Source organism: Electrophorus electricus, chromosome 1 (genome assembly GCF_013358815.1).
Source record: "Electrophorus electricus isolate fEleEle1 chromosome 1, fEleEle1.pri, whole genome shotgun sequence".
Taxonomy (NCBI): Eukaryota; Metazoa; Chordata; class Actinopteri; order Gymnotiformes; family Gymnotidae; genus Electrophorus; species Electrophorus electricus.
In genome coordinates, this window is record NC_049535.1 from 26,001,309 (window position 1) to 26,020,510 (window position 19,202).

General features: G+C 39.6%; 1 protein-coding gene across 1 annotated transcript; it reads left to right on the top strand.

Moving 5' to 3' along the window:
• The first annotated feature begins 201 nt into the window (after positions 1–201).
• LOC113575235 (paralemmin-1-like) lies at positions 202–18,725 on the top strand. Its single transcript, XM_027006637.1, has 8 exons — positions 202–253; positions 2,513–2,593; positions 8,500–8,615; positions 8,772–8,895; positions 9,657–9,684; positions 9,786–9,854; positions 10,259–10,467; positions 18,644–18,725. Exons 1-8 carry the CDS (start codon positions 209–211, stop codon positions 18,653–18,655), a joined length of 684 nt encoding a protein of 227 aa, XP_026862438.1. The 5' UTR covers positions 202–208; the 3' UTR covers positions 18,656–18,725.
• The last annotated feature ends 477 nt before the right edge of the window (positions 18,726–19,202 follow it).

A 19,202-nucleotide genomic window follows, 5' to 3' on the forward strand; every position in this document is an offset into this window, starting at 1 on the left:
TCTTGCCAATCCAAAGGGCACTGGATTAAGTTTGACAATGACCAACACATGCACAAAACTGAAACACATAAAAATAGTTTCACAACACCAGCCTCAGGATAGACACCCTTTTACAGTGAGATGTGACACTAATGCAGTCTGAATATTTCTAATATGTTTATCTTCCAGATGTTCCTGAAGCCTGCATATTTGTCACCGTGCAGTGGAAATGGATGAGGCAGAGATGTACCAGCAGAGGCTGCAGATCATTGCAGTAAGTAAAACTGTATTAGACAGTAACTTTAACACCACTTTATTAGAAATATCTTCCAGGCATACAGTTAAAAGGTTTCTACCAAGCAGTGGCAATGGCCAGGTTTACAGTGACTTTTTCCATATTTTGCTTGCCTTAAAAATTCTATTTAAAAAAAAAGAAAAAAAAAAGAGTGAATTCAGTCGTCAAAATAACGTTTCGCAGCGAAATGCTTTATGTAAGGACAGTTAATGAAACACTGTTGTAATGGCCCGAGTGCCGCAGGGCGAGGAGCAGGACACACAGACTCCGTCGACATAGACAAAAATTTAATAGAAAAGACGAGAGACAATGGCACTCACATATAATATAACCGATAAACACGAACATGGTGAAAATGATCATAAACACATTTAACATTAATGTTGTGAATAACACTTAAACAACACAAACTTGAACAAAGACAAACATGGACAATGACCGAAAATACTGCACACACCAGCCTGGGTTTAAATACATACATAATAAGAGTTAACCCGGCGCAGGTGTGTGCAGGCGTGGTTACAAACAAGATACACAAACAAGACCACGTCAAACCACGTCACTCGTGGGAGGAGAGCGTCCGTGTCAACTGTTAGTAAGCTTGGCTTTATCAAATATTAGTTTTCCATAAAGATACATTTAATACATTTAAATATAATGGGTTTTTGTTTGTTTGTTTGTTTGTTTGTTTTTTTGCTGCCATGGTTTTCCTCAACACCGGCATGATGAACAGGGTAGAGGTTACAGTCTGTAACCATACACTTATAAAGATACCTATAACACAAGTGTACCTGGTTAAGTGGCCAGTGAGATTTGGTACAAAGGAGGTATGCTCTTACTAAGAAAATAGCTATGTTCAAGTTCAAGTTCAAGTTTGGTTTATTCGTCACATACATAGTCATACACAGTATAACTCGCAGTGAAATGGTGGAGAGTGCTCTGTCCAAACTGAGGAAAAGAAAACAGGGGTGCATAGAGAAATATAGATATTCTCTATATGTGAAATATATATATGCAAGATAAATATATATATTCTATGTATGTACAAAATATATTAACAATGTATGTACAATATATGTATATTATGATTATATACACAATGTACAATGTATATGGTTGTGTATATATGTACACAATCTACAGAATGTACAGATCCATTTCGTATAATATGTATGTTTTAGGATGACTGTTGGATTTCCTTAATATAAACTGTCTGATATAACCAGGACACTTGTTAAGAAGGCTCCAGGTACTTGTGAAGTTAAACAGCCCAGTTAGACATCATCTCTGAAGTCTACAGCCTTTTTTTCTAACTGCAGCGCTATTGGCACTGTTCCCTAAGAGACCCTGGATTGGGTTAGAGCTGTTAAATTCAATTCAGCCCCAATTCAGACACTTGTGTTCAGCTAATTCAGTAGGAGTCATGGGAGGTGCATAGGAGGGAATCCATTAAGCTATTCTGAGTCCTAGAAAGTCCTAGAAAGGTCCATGTACTCTGGATTCTGTTGACATTACAAAGTCTTTATGGAACAATACAAAGTGGAAGTTTGTGGGCGCTATGTTAGGGGCTATTATGAAGCCTAAAATACAATTCTATAGATGACTTCTCTAGGCAGTCACATAAAGGCAGATTTGAAGCACCATAGTAGTAGCCCCAGCCAAAGGGCACTTAGTTTTTACTCCAGTTTATTCATCTGCAATTATGTATTTAAGCCATGCTACAGAACATGTCATCTATTCTTGCATCAGCCTTTGGGAGCAGTTTCATACCCACATGATTAGCTTACCATCCCAGAGGTTAAAGAAAACTTGACCCCTACGGACTGACCATTATTTTTTACATATTTATTGTATTTTCTGTATCTTAATAAAGAGACCTGGAAAAAACTATATATGGTCATTACCATTGTGAAAGCAGCAACTCTAATGGTAGCCTTTGCACAGTACTATATGTCATATATGTTTGTCATATATGGGTCCAGGTCTTACTGTTCATTTGTGAATTTATGCCATGCACAGTGCTGAACAAAAAATGAGTGATTACTGTTATTTTGCTGTATTTGTCCTTACATTGTAGCTGTATAACACCCAGATGTTGATGTGAAACTTAGTTTACAAGAAAGAAGAAGAAGAAGAAGAAGAAGAAGAAGTCTTCCCTTGTAAGTGTGTATTTGTATCTCTCTCTGTCTCTCTCTCTCTCTCTCTCTCTCTCTCTCTCTCCCACTCTCTCTCTCTCAGGAGAAAAGGCAAGTCCAAGCAGAAGACGAGAGAGTGAGGAGAGAAACAGAAGAAGAGTGGCTGAAAGTGGTGCAGCACCAGGTGTGTTCCCATCTCTTTTTGTGTTCAGATGCATGCACACGCACGTACACACACACACACACACACACACTCACACACACACACACACACACACACACACACACACACACACACACAAAGAGGGCTGACTGCTGTCCAAAGTAATTCTTTCTTAAAAAGGAAAGGGAAAAGACATAGAGAAACTCTACCAACTAACCAACTTATTCCACAAATCAAAGATCAAACTACAAAAAACCTATGCATTTGACAAGCTGAGTTTTCACTCATTTTGCCCTGTCTAGCTGCTGATCAGCATTAATCTGTCCTGCTACAAAAAAAGGACGTTATAGTATCAAAATTGTAGAAATAGAAATAGTATTATTCATTTTATTAAGTGGAAATTATTATAATTATTACATGTAAAATGTAATTATTGCATTAAATGCCTTTTGAAGGGAGGGGAAAACCATGCATTTTCTTTCTGATCAAATACCAAGGCTAATATCTTAGTACTGATACCTTTTAAAATTAAAATACCTTTAAAAGTGCTCAGAAAAAGGGAGATTTCTTTGTAATTTTCTTTAGTACAAAATGGTACAGATAAAATATTTCAATTAGAATATAACAGGCTTCCATAGATCAAAGTTCTCTGTACTTCTCATTTAATAATTTTAGTTATATACATTTTTCTCAAGTGAAAATTCAATAACTTTGACTTTGTTCAGTATAAAGCATACTCTTTATAAGGAAAATGTATCTGAGTATTTCCATTTGAGTTAGTTACACAAAGCCCTATGTACTCCTATCTAGAGTTATAGGTTTCCCGATTTTTTTGTTTTTTGGTTAAAGAAGAATAGCATGTTGATATTGTTTGATATTGACTGTTCCTTTGTGTCTCTAACTTGCCGTTGAAAAAATTATTTCTGAGGGTACAGATGACTTTCAGGTATTTAAAACAATAGGTCATGTATGGTTTTTTTTCATTGTTCCTGTGTATGTAGGAGTAAGTGGAAAAGTAGAAGTAGAAATTGTTTCTATTCTACACCATTATTTACAGGATAGTAGTAAACTCCTCAGTCAGGGATTGTGGGTAACCTCTCTCAGGCTTTGGCAATCCACTGAAATATTAATTTTTATATAAGTAGGCTGCTGCAAACCAGGCATAGGTGCATCCAATTTTAATTACTTAATGTTTCACAAGGGCTGTCTCTCTGCCTGGAGACGACATTCAACCACAGTCCTGCTGCTACATACCCCCACTGCCTGACTCAGATCGAGGAGCTAGCCATCACCAACTGTGCTCTTGGCCTGTGGACCACCTCGAATTAAAGACCTGTGCCAGACACCAACACATGACTGTCACATTGGCATTTTTCATGCAGTGGAGCCACTGAAACACAAGGTGAAAGGTTGTTCCAGCAAGTAGTAACAAAGGTCAAGGATTGTCAACTTGATGGCTAGACATTCCTTTCGATGATGCTGTACTTAGCTTCATGCAGTGAGCTTGTGACTGATCTACAGCACCAGGTGCTTCTCCCTCCCATCTACCTGGGACAAAACAGCTCCCAGCTCCACATCTGCAAAGCAAAAGAGAGAGAGAAATGCCCAGTGAATGTAACAGTGGGCCCCAACAGAGGACTGCTTTAATATGCATAAGTTGGAACTGCTTCATCTCCTGGAACAGTTCTGGTGCTCCCTTTTTAGTGAAATCAGTCAGTAGGCTGGTGAAGACCAAATGCTTAAATACACCTGTTATAATAACCAGCCAGCCCCCTTGAACCATATCACATCTAGTAGAAAACTAGATACCATATCTCCGTTCATGCAATGGTAGAGGGAGCCCATCTCATCAGGACATCCATTGTCTCATATACCACTTCCAGTCATAACTATAAATAGTGATTTTGTCTAGGTAAGCAATAGCTTACATGCAGTGATAGCAGAGGATTCAGTCAAGAGTCATTGGATCCAGAGCTTCGAAGTGCCCACACAGAACTATGACCCATTGGTGCAAACTAAGCAGAGTAGAGAAGAGTTTTTTCCACAGAATGCTGGAGTCAATTGGATTTGTCAATACTTCTGTGTCAAATTCAGTGCAAAGTAAAAGTACACAGCCCACTCGAACAAGCATCAAATTTGGACTCCCTATATTTAGCACAGAAATTAGTGAGAACAAGCACTATGGGACTATTCCAGTCAACATGTAACTCCTTTTGGGGAGAGACAGATGTCACAATGTGGTACCCTGTGAGGTCAGTGCAACAAGTTTGGGGCACAAACCCCCACAGACTGCCTGAAATTGGGTAGCATCAGCTCTCTGGGAAGGTGGAGAGATAGTCACGACAGAGAAATTGATTGGGACTGAGGGTTTTGGGAAACATGGACTCATCTGTTTTAGGAATCAGGGCAGGATGGACCACTTCTCTCCGTGGATTTAGGAAGTTGAGTTTGTAGATTTGGATTGTCTCACCCTTAACTGAACAACCTCATAGTTGACCTCCTCTACTCATCTTTTGACCTTGCCAGTCCAGTTACATTCATGGCATTGGTATCTTATCCAGTGTGACTTACACATTTATAAGTATTAGATTGTTCTCCCTGGAAATCAAACCCATGACTTTGGCATTGTTAGCACCATGTTCTACCTGCTCTACTAAGTGGGGAGTGATACAAGCACTTTATCTCCTTGTGCAAACTAATGCAGCTAGGGCCTCTTTTGTACATGTGCACCTGGCATCCTGAAGCAGATTTATTATCAGTTCAAAAACATACAGAATTATTATAATTTAATGGTCTCTCCTTCCTATTTTTGATGGATGACACCCCAGATGCCCCAGGGATTTTTCCATACAATAATTAAAATGGGGAAAACACTGTGAAAATTTATAGGACCCTTTACATGGCAAAGAAATGGCATGTTTTTTCCCCCCAAATGTCAATAGTGATAGGCATAAACAAATATTCATCTTGTTTTCCAGTGCCTCATATTGCACCAGATTGTAATGAATCATTTGATTCCAGTCCAAGTCTACCAAGACTTGATTTGTACTCCTGTGGATACACACTGGTATATGGTATGTCCTGAATGGTGGAAAGATGTCTCCTTAGGGATCTGAACAAGCGTCCCTACACCCATGAGGAAGTACTAGTCCTGGAAATGCCTTAAATCACTGCTGTGCCAGCACCCCTGCCCAGACCTCAACCAAGCCCTTGAGTGCTCAAAGAGAAGGAGGAGGGGTACAGGGAAGAGAGATGAGTAATGGAAGAGGGAGAAGGGGGTTGGGATGGAGGGAAGTTTAGGGGAAGAAAGAGATCCAGCCCCCAGGTACATCACAAGGGGCCTCTGTCAACTGGATGGCCTCCTCAAGTGGCTCCAAATGGTGGCACTGGACCCAGTTCACTTCCAGCAGGCAGGTGATGAACAGCTCCAGTACCACCAGGTCAACAGTGGCATTCTGGGGCAAAGAGCCCCCATCTGAAACAGTCCTGGAGCTGCTGGGCAAAGATGAAGGGCTGGTTGAACTCATTCATCTAGAAATTCTGTTGGTGCTGCCTCAAAGCATGAATGACCTGCTGCAAAATGGCCTTTTCATTGCATTGTTATCCAGTTGTGAAGCTGCTGGTAACTGCTGGGCCACAAACTTGGCTTCTCTCAGTGGCAGGGGAGGCAGGCACAGTGTTGAACTCTTCTACAGCCAGCTTAAGGCAGCTGCTGCAAGCTTGAAAACCTCCACGGACGATTCTGGGATATTGTGTGGAGTCATCTGACTTTTGGTTGAACTGGGCCACAGCTGTAGGGCAGTCAGGCTGCAGCAGACTCCGGAGGGCTTGGCAGTCCTCAGCTTGCTCCTTTGCTAGAGCTTCAAAGCATAGGAGCTATTCACTGAAGCTCAAGTGGCACAAGGTCCTTGATAATTTCATCAAATGGAGAGGACACAAGTACATGCATCGGGTCTTGAATTTTGGTATCACTATGGTACACTTCTGGCTCAAAGTGGAAAGAGGACACAGGAGGCAGGGGTTCCATTTATTTGCAAAGGAAATTTGCATAAGGAAAAACAACTCCAGAACATAATAAATAAATGTCTCTCCCCAGTAAACAGCCACTCCTTCTCTATATGAACCTTTATAAAAGCGTTGGGTATTGATCTGGTCCCTAAAAATGTTGTCCATTGAGTGGTGAGAATAAGATACCAAGTAAAAGTTACAAAAATGAACCTTCTATCAAATTATTCAGGATATCTAAATGTAATAAATTATTAGACAATGTTACTTCATTGATTTGACATTTGACAAAGCATTTAACATTAACATTTGACAAATGCACCTTAGAAACTTACTGCTCACTAAGTTTGCTATTAACATTAGGCTCAGGCTATTGTTTTTATCAAGCTAATTCTCAATATACCAAAAGCTGTAAAATTGTCATTTACGAGCCTAGAATTGCAAATAAAAAGCTATGCACCTCTATGACACAACAACAAATAAATGCAGTAGATTAGTTAGAATAACTTTTACTTGAAAATGGCTGCACCACTGGCCACACCGCTACTGCCCACCGTCTCTGAACAAGCGTGATGCTGGGTTGCATTGTGCAATTGCCTCTGAGGCTGAGGAAGTATTCAAAGTTTATATTTTTGCCAAAATAAGGTATTTCAGTAGGCAGTATATTTAAGGTATATAAGAACCGAGACATCCTTCTTATTGGAGATGTTACGTCAGAGAATGTACATGCTGTCTATGTAGAAAATTCACTAGATGTTGAGACAGACCATTTGCATCCACTTGCTTTTAGGGTACAAGCAGTGAGAGAACTTGGATTACAGCCATGAGAGTGCATGATTACGATATATAGTCAGAGTCAATATGCCACCACAGAAGCAGATCACAATGATAAAATAACTTAACTTTGCTACTGCAGTATGATGATAACCAAATCATTTGATATTGTGGAAACTCAAACATATTAATAAATTACGCATATTGAATGGGGTAGAGACAGAGAAAGAGAGAGAGAAAATCAAGCTATGGGACATTTCACTTTCACTAATCAGGAGGCAAAATGTGTGGCCTCCACCATACTGCCTTCTGCTTAGAGCATGTGTCTCCTGCTGCTCTCCTGTCTGAGAGAGAGAGAGAGCGAGAGAGAGAGAGAGAGAGAGAGAGAAATAGGCCATTTAGAGACTGCTCATATGAATGGAAAAAAAAAATGTAGAAAGTCATACTGAATCCTTCCAAAAGCCTCCCCCTCAGCAGGCTAACTTGCTGTCTGTGTATCCGTCTGCTTGATCAGCTTGAGTTGACTGTTATACTATACTATATACAGCTGATGAAGGCCCTCTCTCTCTCTATATATGATTACATTCAATTGTTTTAAGAGGAAAATAGGAGAATATTGAATATATGTATAAATGAGCAGCATGCAAGTACAATAACATGTGATTAGCGTTTTAATCAAGTAGTCTACAATCCACGATGTTGTTACATTTTAAAAGCAACCTTTTCCAGCCCTGAGTGCAACATTCTGGAGGTGATGCTTTGTTTTTTCAATGTTCTTATTACAGTTAATGATCAATAAATTATAAATGCTTATTAAAAGGTCACCTTTGCAACAAAACTGAATTATAAGTAATGTAGCTCTAAATATGTGAAAAATAATCTCTAGACTATTTACAGACTCCATTGTCATGGTCAGTATCACAAAAAAAACCAATGTATGTGTGTGTGTGTCTGTGGTGCTATAAACACTGAGATTACAAGCCCAAGAGCTGATTGTTATTAAGGGCCCATTTATATGCACTGCAAAAGCCAGATGGTGTGTGGATAGGGGATCTGAGACACCAGATTAGCCCTGAAAGCGCTTTATAGGCACAGAGTTGTCAGATTGATAAACAGAAGCATGTGCAATGTGTTGCTCTGTCTAATAGAGGAAGTCTATAAGGGACAAGTGGTTGATGGAGCCAACTCTCAGCAGCATGGAGGCCCATGGGCCAGGGTCCATGCCAGGCTCCTCTCCTCAGAGAACAGAGGAGAGCACAGAAGAGTAAGTGCCCTTAACAAACTCAGGTCCTATAAACTGTATTTAACAGTATTCCTATCTGACCCACTTTATTCTCTGCTTCTGTCTCTTCTGATGTCTGAAATCTCTGTATGACTATGCATTAAACCACTGCTGTAATGATGTGCCTCTGTGTGTTAGAGCAAAAATCATAACACAGATAGAGGAAGACATGGACATAACAGAGAATATGAATTATGAGCAATCATCACAAATTGTGGAGAAACCCTTGCCCCTTTCAGACAAAGTTGAGAAGCATATAGAGGTAGGTACATCTAACCCAGTGTATTAATATCAGTTTATCTGCAAACTAAATGGCCCCTAAAATGTAGGACTGGTGTTAAGTGTGTGACTTTGTTTTGCCTTCTATAGTTCACTAGCACTCCTTTAGTTTCCAAAAGGAATTGCAACCTGCCCAGTCTGTTCATCAGTGTATTAAAGCTACAGCAATTCATTTACATTTCTGCCAACTTAGCCACAGTTTACTCCCACCTTCAGTCCTGGGACCTCCATCTGCACCTTTATCCAAAGTCCACACCTACTGCTAAGCCTAACTTTCAATGTGCTGTATGCACCTTCAGAATATTTGGAAGGCTGTTTTAGCAGTCAGGAAACTTGTACATAAGTGTCCTGATTTAGTTAAAGCAACCTGTCCATGTTGAAATTTTACAGAAATAACATCACAGAACTGTTTAAGCAACTATTTTTGTGACAGCTATCAGGGTGCTAAGACAGCTTTAATGCAGGATGAAAAATAAATGCAGTTCACAATCATTTCATCACCTAAAAAGGCATTAGGTCAGCTCCACCCAACAACATACACATAGTGTTATATTCACTGTAGATTTCAACCATGAATTTTTGCTGGATTATCCAAGCATAAATCAGAAATGTAGTCTCATGTCAGGGGTGTATGTCTGTGTGTGTGGAATATTATTCACTGCACACTGCTTAGAGTTCAACTACATGATTGGAGCTTGCCAGATATATTAATTACACTTAACAAAGTTCTCTGATTCTCTGTAGGCAAATCCAGGGGAGGAAGCAAACAATGGTTAGTAATGTAGAATTTCTATCCTTCTCTTCTGTCCATTCCCAATCTATTTCTATATAATACATATGATGTTAGAGCACTGACTGTTTGTTTTTTTCTAGGTAGTGCAACTTCTGAAAATGCCCTTAACCCCAGAATATTACTTGAGAATGGACAGCTGAAAAGATCAGGTGAAATGGAGGACACACACAAATAATTGTGTAGCATAATAATGTAATAATAATCTGAGTAATTTTAATAATAATTTTAACCTTTGTAGGTAGAATAATAGTCAAAAAAAGGAACACATAGTTAAGACAATTGCTCAAATTGTACTTAGTTATAATTGTAAGGGGGTTGTTTTTGAATAAAAGCATCAGCTAAATGCTGTAAATGTAAGACAGGGTGCCAATCCATTGCTGCTCCATAACTTCACTATGTGTAGTTCACCCAAAAAAATCCCAAAGGTGACTGAAACAAATGAGAGCTAGTAGTGGCCAGTCAGAATGATCTTAGTTGTCTAGCCTACCCATTTATTAGTATATATTGCATCCAATTATTAGTCCTTAATAAAGATCTCATCCTGTCACTGCAGTTCTTGGAATTTTAGAGGTTCAAGGAGAAAGAGAGCTGAAGACTGGTGCCACCACTATGATCATGGCCTCACTATCAGCAGTAGCACCAGAGGCTCCAGGGGAAATTGTCTTTGATGATGACCACCAGACAGTGCACACAATGCGAGGCATTAAGGACCGCCTGCCCTCAGGGAAGGAGCTAAACCAGATTCTTGAGGTGGTCTCTGAAGTGAGTGTGCAGGGCACACTTGATAGTGTTGCCCTCACCTGTAATGAATCATGTGGAGAGCAAAAGGAGACAGAGGCCGGAATAAAAGAATTAGAGGTTGAGCCATCAGCAGAGGCTGTAGGGGGCCTCTCTGATCTAGATCACGATGTGTTACAGCAAAAGAATACACCAGGAAAAGAGGACCTTGGCTTCTTAGCCAACAGCAAAACAGAGTTTGAAATGGCAGAAGGACTGAATGAAGGGAGAGATGGGGGAACAGAGGACAGAGATGGAGGAAAGGGTGGGGAAGGGGAGGTAGATGTGGAGGGTGATGTATGGGAAATGGTATACTGTAATCCAGAAAAGGGCCTCAATGAACTAACGTCCCTGGACTTTATGCAGGCTCAGCCAGGTTTAGGACCTTTGCATTACAAAGATGATCGAGCAGTTCCTAAGGTGGAACAGGACTGCATCACTGATGAAAAAAAACATTTAGAAGTGGGTCCATCTGAGACAAAGTCTAAAGGTAAGGAGTTTCCAGAAAGTGAAGAGTCGAAGTCTGACTCAGTTACAATGAAGCTTTCATACTTAGATGGAAGCCAAGAAGATATGCAACAAGAGGTGACATTACAGATACCGTGTTTTGATACAGAAGTAGCTTCAGATGCATCTGTGCCACTACAGGAGTTGAGTAATGTCTTGGGTATTTTGGCTGCTGAAGAGGCCCCCAAAAATTCAATAGAGATCTGGCAAAATCTGCCACAAAGTCCAACTAATACAAACAATGTTGTAGAAGATGCCAAAGAAATTCTTGATGATTCTACAAGAGCCACTCCAGAGAACAAAGAGGAACAAGGAACATCTACAGCCAGAACTGGTGCTGAAGTGGAAGGAGTAGGAAAGATAGTAAGGAAGGAGTCAACAGTTAAAGGCTTTGAAGATGAGATATTTCAAGAGGTCCCATTGGAAGGCAAGAAAGAGTTATTGCAGTCTTTTACCCAGAGGGAAATTGCGGTACAAAGCATTGAGCAAGAGCCAGAGCTCCTAGCGTCAGTGCCTCAGAGTGAAATTCCAGTCAGAACAAAAGGAGAAATGTCACCAAAAAGCAAGACCTGCCAGTGCTGTAATGTCATGTGAGCAGGCTTTCCAGCACAGTTCATCTTTCTCTATTTCTTGGCATAATCTTGATCACTTTCTATCAAGCAGCTTTGTGTCTTTGTGTACTCCTGTCTGTGTCTGTATCTTTCCTTATTCACAATGAGGTAGAGAGTGTCAGCATTTCCTTACAAATGCAATAGCAGCTTTAATACTGCTGGAAGGCAATTACCTGAGTAGCCGTGATTCCTACTGTGAATGTACTTTAATGGTTCTACATCTTTGTTGCCACCTGCTGGGGATGTTATTGCACTGAAATACATTTTCAACAAATTGTTTTCTTTTGAGAAAACAAAAGAAAACTATTTATAAGTATGCAACAATATAGGAAGCAAGGAATAATAGCTATAATGTTAAACTGAAAAGAAGAACTTTTTAGTGCATAATATAGTTGATTTTATTACATAGTTGTAAAATAGATTAGACTCTTGACAAATGCAATGAAAACCTTATCACTTCTCTCAGCAAATGGATAATTCATGGAATAGCTAATTAATTGCCTCTTTGGATATATTGTTTATGCATAAAAACACATACAAAAGAAGATTTATCTTAGAACTAAACCTGTTGTAAAAAAAACAGCTAAATAAATTCTCGAGATCACAAAGATTTAATCTTGTTTCTTTTCCCTACAGATCACTAAAGATTAGTTCTGACTCAGCACATCTCCACATAGCAATCTGTCACTACCAGCAGATTTCTTACCAACATCCATACTAACACCAAAGGCATTTATCCATTTGGGGGAAGTTGTCTGTATTAATTACAGCAACATGGCCTGCTGATGTGTATATCCTGCTGCGATAACCTACCGATCCTGATTGTTGTCATAGTGATGACCCCAATAACAGTGCAAAAAGACAATGATGGCTTCTGTAGGAAATAGGGTTTGGAGCTATGAAGATGCCACTCTTTCCTTAGCCTTAGCAGTGTCACTCCTCTCTTCTGACTGACAAGGCCCTGTATTTTTATTCTTTCTAGTTGTCATGTGCATGAGAATATGGGCATCTTGTACTTCAATAACAATGTGGCTCATTTTTGTGTGAATAAGACAATACGTATTTAGAGTGATTCATCGACAGGTAGACTCACTGCTCACTTTAATAGTAACTCCTGCCTTGCACCTACACACAAAGGTTCTGACTAGAGGACCATGGCTGACAGGGAATTATTAGGCTGGTGGACCATTCTCAACATAGCAGTGATACTGATATGATAGTGGCATGACTGGGCTATCGTAACTAACTCTACACCTTTAAGTTATTTCTAAAAAGGTATGAACTGTTTATATGTCATATACAGTATACAGTAACCAGATGAATATACAGTAACCGGATGAAAGTAATTAATCAAGTTCTATTTATCAATAGAAGTAAATAATCAAGTTCTATTTACATGCTAGAAATATTCTTGAATGGGTAGGTTATAATAATCCAATAAAATGAGAATTTAACTGAAGCAGTTGTGATAATAATTGTAGTGTAAATCTTCAACCAAGGATAGGACTGACTTGGTAGTACGTAGGCTGTCAAACAACAATAAGTCTATAAATAATTTACAGATTTACAAGTATATTCCACAGTAATAAGAATAAAGTATTACTTATCCTGTCAAGTTGCACATCTAAAAATACCATCATGAATGTGCTACTGCACTAGTGGTGATTGTTTTGAGGCATTTTTAACCCATGAACTAAGTGCTAGCCATTCTTTTTGTGGGAGGTGAAAGGAAATTTCAAAAACAAGTTATTTTTATCCAGTAAACTACATTACATTTATCTGACGATGTTACCTTCTGATTACAAGTCAGCAACCTTCCAATTACAAGTCAAGTACCTTAACCACTGAGCCACCACTGCCCAGTCCATGAACAGATACAACAAATCAATAGGCAAGAATCAGAGTGTATTTACTGCCACTCAGACATGTCATAACTGGCTAGACTGAGCCAAATAAACTGATTTCTATTCAAAGTGGCACTTAATTGTGTCACTTAATTGTCTCCTGCTGTCACTGAGATTAGGAATCCAAGCTGGCCCATATCTGAGTGATGACATTCCTTGAAAATTATTTTTAAAAATCATATTAGTATTAAGGACATGTATGACTCCGATGTTGTAGAATCACATATGATGCAGAAGTTAGAGTAGTGAGCTGGAGAGAAGTGAGTTGATTAGAGCGCCTTTCCCAGATCAGCAGTAAACAGCAGACCAACCACCAAGACACACAAAGTGTAATAATTGGTGTGCCACAGCTACATCAATAAATAAATGGTTACACACTTTCTTATCAAATAACATACTACAAGTGTAATAATATTTACCCATTTAAAAATGTCAGATAACCTACTGATAAATAAAGCTATAAATATACAAAATTAACATTCTTTTCCAGTGTTAATTTTTTGCAGCTGTGTTGACTCCTACTAATAATGCAAACTAGGCAGCCAAGACAGCTACAGGTACATACCTAGACAATACATGATTCTTGCAGTAGTGTACTTATTGAATATGTGGCAGGTTCGCTGGTACCCAGTCACTATGGCCACCAAACAGAAAAACATTTGAGTAATGTACCAAGAGGTCAGGCCTATGGAGTGCTACATAACAGTTATGAGATAACGCAGCCTTATCCTCTGGATGGCTTTCAATCTTGCAGAGGTTAGGAAAAAGCCTTCCTTGGCTCAGCTCAATGTATTCATACATCTAGACCATGAGGGGACAATATGGAAGATGCTAATTTCAGAAATGGTGGAGATGGCAAGAACAGAAAAAAAATATGTGTGAGATGTTGAACTTCATGGATTGAGAAGGTCAGCATCATTCAAAGAAGATGACGGAATGAGAGCAACAGTGTATTATCAAGAAAATAAATCACTATGCTGTATTTAGATGTAGATTTCACTGCTGCCCAGAGGATTAAGAGGGGGAAAGAAGACTGTGTATGCCAAAATGGAGATAGGACTGTTATTTATATGAAGGTAGATGTTTTTGCTTGAGGAAATTAAAGTTTATATGGTATTTAAGGAACTAAAATGCAACCCCTGGAACCGTGTGTGTTAAGTCTCACTGAAAAATATAAAAGGAAATCTAAATTAAAGTTGAATGATGAAAAAGTGGAAGTCAACCACTGCAACATTCAAAGCCAGAGAGTGCATTCAGGAATGCATATTAATGTTCAGATAAAGCTCAAACTGAACATGAGTAATGTTAATGGTGCAATAACACAAAATATCCATCAGGGGGGGCTATTTCTTTACCTTTTGCACTACATCAGCAGAGAGATGCAACAGTATCAGATAGTCCATCAAGATCAGGAAATGTAACCATGGTGATGGCCAGTGACACAGAAAATGTTAATACTGGGATGCCAGCTGTAGAGGCTTGGTGGAGGCTGAACAAGGAAAAAGAAGGAAACGTGACTCTCGGAGCCACAGAAAACAAAGACTGTAAAGAGGATCTGCACTCAAAAGAAGCAGAGAGACACTCATTGAAATTGCTCACAAGCTACCAGAGCATGTAAACAGGCCAAAATAGAAAAGGAAGTAAGTGATGATGACCAAAGTGATAGTGGGATCTTAGTTGACTTTTCCCAAAGTGGAATGAGTGAGCTTCACACATCATACTCTCAGAACATCAGTGCCATGGATGACACTCCTATACAGAGAGAGATCAGGAAATGTATAGAACGTGAGAAGAGCTTACATCGATCTAGGGGGCTTGATTAACACAACAGGAGATCTCAGGAAATGGTAGCAATCCAAGTGAAGAAGTCTTTGGAGACCCACGTCAGTCATCTGGAATAAACTTGGGCTTTGATGCTGAGAAATGGCTTGCTGAGAGAAAAATGCTATGGGATATAAGCCATGAGGCAAACAGAGGACTAGCCTCTCTAAGCCTGAAGAAGGATCCAGGCCATGTACAACGGCTAAAGGAAAGAAAGGTGCTATTGGAGGTTTTCAAGGAATGCAAGGATATGGATACACACAACACATTCAGGAGCAGGAAACCTTGCAGTAACCTTTTCATGGCCAAGGACGCTGAAAGCCTGGGTGTGCCAGTGGACAGCTTACCCTTTCTGTCAGTGTATGAACGTACCCGTAACATAGAACTGTTAAAAAGCTACCAATTTAAACAGGACAGAGCTGACATCTATGGCGATAAATCTGATGAAGCTAATGACATTAGTAATCAAATTGCAAGTCCTATGGAATGTCAAAATTAGACTTTAGATGTAGACACCCATGTATTCTCCCATGGAAGCCTTTCAGAATCAAAATGTACTTAGCGTAAGTTCCTTGCTGCAGGATATAGCAACAGTGTCTTCTTCTATGGACAATGAGGAGCATGAAAAAGATTCAGTCTTTAAAAGAAGGAATCCATTTTTTTCAGCTGTGTCCTGTTCTGACATGGAGTCCCAACATGGAGAAGGAGATCAGAGAGGCTATGGACAGGGAGCAAGAATTTAAACGACTGAGGAATAGTTTCTATGGTGACCAGCGGAGAGGTCTGGGAGATCAACAGGAAGCAAATACACAGTTTAGCGGAACAGACTAGGAGACCAGCAGAAAGAAATACACATCTACAGTGTCCAGTAAAGGTGCCTAATTACTACATGGTTCTTCCTATTTAGTGCAATGAATACACTTACCACCCAAATTATGACCACATTAGCATTGTTAACTAGGCCATTGTTGAGAATGGTCTGCTCCCCAATAGCTGGTCAGTGATGGTCATGTGGTCAATATGAGCAGTTAGAATTGGCTGACTGTAATTGTACACCTATAAAAATCCTCCTAGAAGATACATGCACCCTGAAAAGTTCCTTGTGATTGTAGATGCAATGGCCCTTCTCAGCATAGCAGTGACGCAGACATGGTAGTGGATGTTGTGCTGGTATGGATGTATTCGTCACTGGTATAGGTGCATGCGTCACCCAAAAATATTTAGCCAAGAGAAACTAAATATCAGTGAAGTATTGGAGGATAGCTAACACAAATTTTGCTTGGCAATATATGGGCTATATTTTCTTAACTTTACCCCTACCTTCTGTTCCTAATAATAATGTTACTTATAAAGTGTGTGGTAAGCACTTTAGAATAAGATTTATAAGATGGTTACAAAGTCTTAAAGAGAACTATTAATTCAAATTATATTATTTCCAGATTGTATCTAATTTGCTTATTAATAGTTATACATGTCTTATAGATACATAGTACATAATGTGTTTTAATATAGACAAGAACTTGTATTAGCTTGTATGTTTTTCGTCACTAGCTGATTCTGGGAGTAAACACCACATCTTTGATATTTATTCCATCTTTGAATTATTAGTCTGGTATTTAATTGTTTTAATAATAGTGTAAGAAAGAAAAATCTACTTGAGTACAGTACTGCGATAACTAATCACTTGTGTAAAGTACCAAGAACCTTCGTTATGTCCTATAAGTATAGTTTACCACTAGTGTAGGCCTTAAATTTGTTTTACTACTAAATTTACATTTATATGAGATACAACTACTGTCTCAAAGGTTCTTTGACTTTATCCTTGAAAATGACACCCACTCATCATGAGAGAGTGCAACAAGTTGAATTAACTCAAAGTAAATCTGATGCGTGTAGCTACAGGGAGCCAATGAAGGGAGCGCAGCAGTGGAGTAACGTGTGAACTTCCGAAGTGGAGTAACGTATGAACTTCCGAAGTTCACACGTTACTCCACTGCTGCGCTCCCTTCATTGGCTCCCTGTAGCTGCACGCATCAGATTTAAAACCTTGATGCTTGCCTACAAATCCAAAAATGAACCAGCCCCTTCATACATGAGGTCAATGGTCAAAGCCCGAGCTGTACCTCGAGTACTTTGAACCTCAAGTACAGCTCGGCTTGAAATACCTTGCTTCAGGTCTCATGGACGACAAGCATCGAGACTATTTTCTGTCCTGGCTCCAAGATGGTGGAATGAACTCCCGCTTGTTGTCCGGACAGCAAAGTCCCTTGCAGTCTTCCAACGCAGACTGAAGACCCATCTGTTAATTTAGTACTTATTGTAGGGCACTATTTATGCTTTTTAACAAACTCTAGCACTTATTGTTTATAGCACATATCATTGTTTAAGATAGACCTTATGTATTTTGCACTTCTAGGTATCAGCATTCATCCTTGTATTCTACAGTATTCTAGTTCATTGGTATGTTTAATTCTAACCTACTATACTGTACTTGGATATATTCTATGAGTAAATGACAAAGCACTTTTGTAAGTTGCTCTGGATAAGAGCGTTTGCTAAATGCCGTAAATGTAAAAGTAAATGTAAATGAATGGAACAGTTGGTAGATGCGCCAAGAGGAGATCAGCAGACTGTCATCTGGGGGTAAATGCCAGAGAATAACATGACATGGCAGTAGGCAATGAGGATGTATGTGGTTGGTCTTCCACCCTGCTCTTTGATCCACTTTAGCAAAGGAGGTTGACTCTCCAGCAGGCTGTGACTTGCTGTCCTTTTCCAATAAAGGTAGTGCCACAAAGCAACAGTCAGCAACTGGAGAGCAATCTGGGTGGGTAATTGCAATGGCGCAGAGCCATGAGGTCTCGCTGGAAAAGTGGATGGAAAAGTGGCTGTACATGTATACTATGATGAGCTCGGGAAGCAAGGGTTGAGGGAGAACTGATTGACTTCCTTCATGCAGTGGTTTAGGACATCTGCAGGGCAATATGATCCATGGCAGCCATTTCAATTGTTAACAATATTTCTGGAAGGTAATCAAATACTTATGTGAGAGGAGATATTTGTTTCTTATGTGTGAAACTGCAAATACAGGTGTGCAAGTAGTTGTAGGCCAGAATCAGTATGGAGGAAATAAGGAGCATGGAGAGAAAAGAAAAGAATGGACTGCAGGAATCTGCTACAGTATTTTTTTCAGGATAATTGTCCTTTTGTTGTTGATAAAATGAACCAGCTTCTCTTAGTCCTGATAAAAAGTGACTAGATGGCTGCCCCTTTGGGCCTGCCCTGTCTGCCTTCATTTCTCTGCTTCCATCCCTACAGGAAGAAGACTGACCAAATCACATTTGAAAATGAGAAGAAGGCCATATTTCTACTGAATCTTAATGAGAAAAACAGAAAGCAATGATCTCAAGATGAGAGCATTAGAGATACCAGGAAGCCAAAATAATGGGCCACTCCCTCACCAAAATATGCCCTAATCACCTCTAATCTTCTCCAGAATCTGTTCCTGTTTGTCTGGATGAAGAGTTTGAGTCTACCCCAGCTGGCTCTCCAAGTCTTCCTCTGGCAGTCCAGCTAAGACCAATCATTTAGTGGGTAAGAGTCTGCATTGATGCCATGTCTGTGAAGGCTATCAATGATTGGTTTTCCAGGAAGCAGTGAAACCATATCAACCTCCTTCTTTTCCTGGCCCAAAACAACTGGCCCAGAATCCTTTGCACCAGAGTGATTACTTCAGCCTAGGAGAGCATGTTGCAAAGTCCTTCATCTTCACCTGGATTTGATGGAGTTGGAGTCCCTTCTTGTGGACCACCTAGGCTAGGTTGCAGCCCACAATTAGTTAGCAGAAAGGTTTGCAAAAGAAAATGGTCTCATCTGC

Excerpts from the sequence above, each read along its gene's own strand:
- LOC113575235 (XM_027006637.1), top strand. The coding sequence starts at position 209 with ATGGATGAGGCAGAGATGTACCAGCAGAGGCTGCAGATCATTGCA. Across the intron at positions 254-2,512 it reads AGAGGCTGCAGATCATTGCA|GAGAAAAGGCAAGTCCAAGC; the intron begins GTAAGTAAAACT and ends TCTCTCTCTCAG. Across the intron at positions 2,594-8,499 it reads TGAAAGTGGTGCAGCACCAG|AGGAAGTCTATAAGGGACAA; the intron begins GTGTGTTCCCAT and ends TCTGTCTAATAG.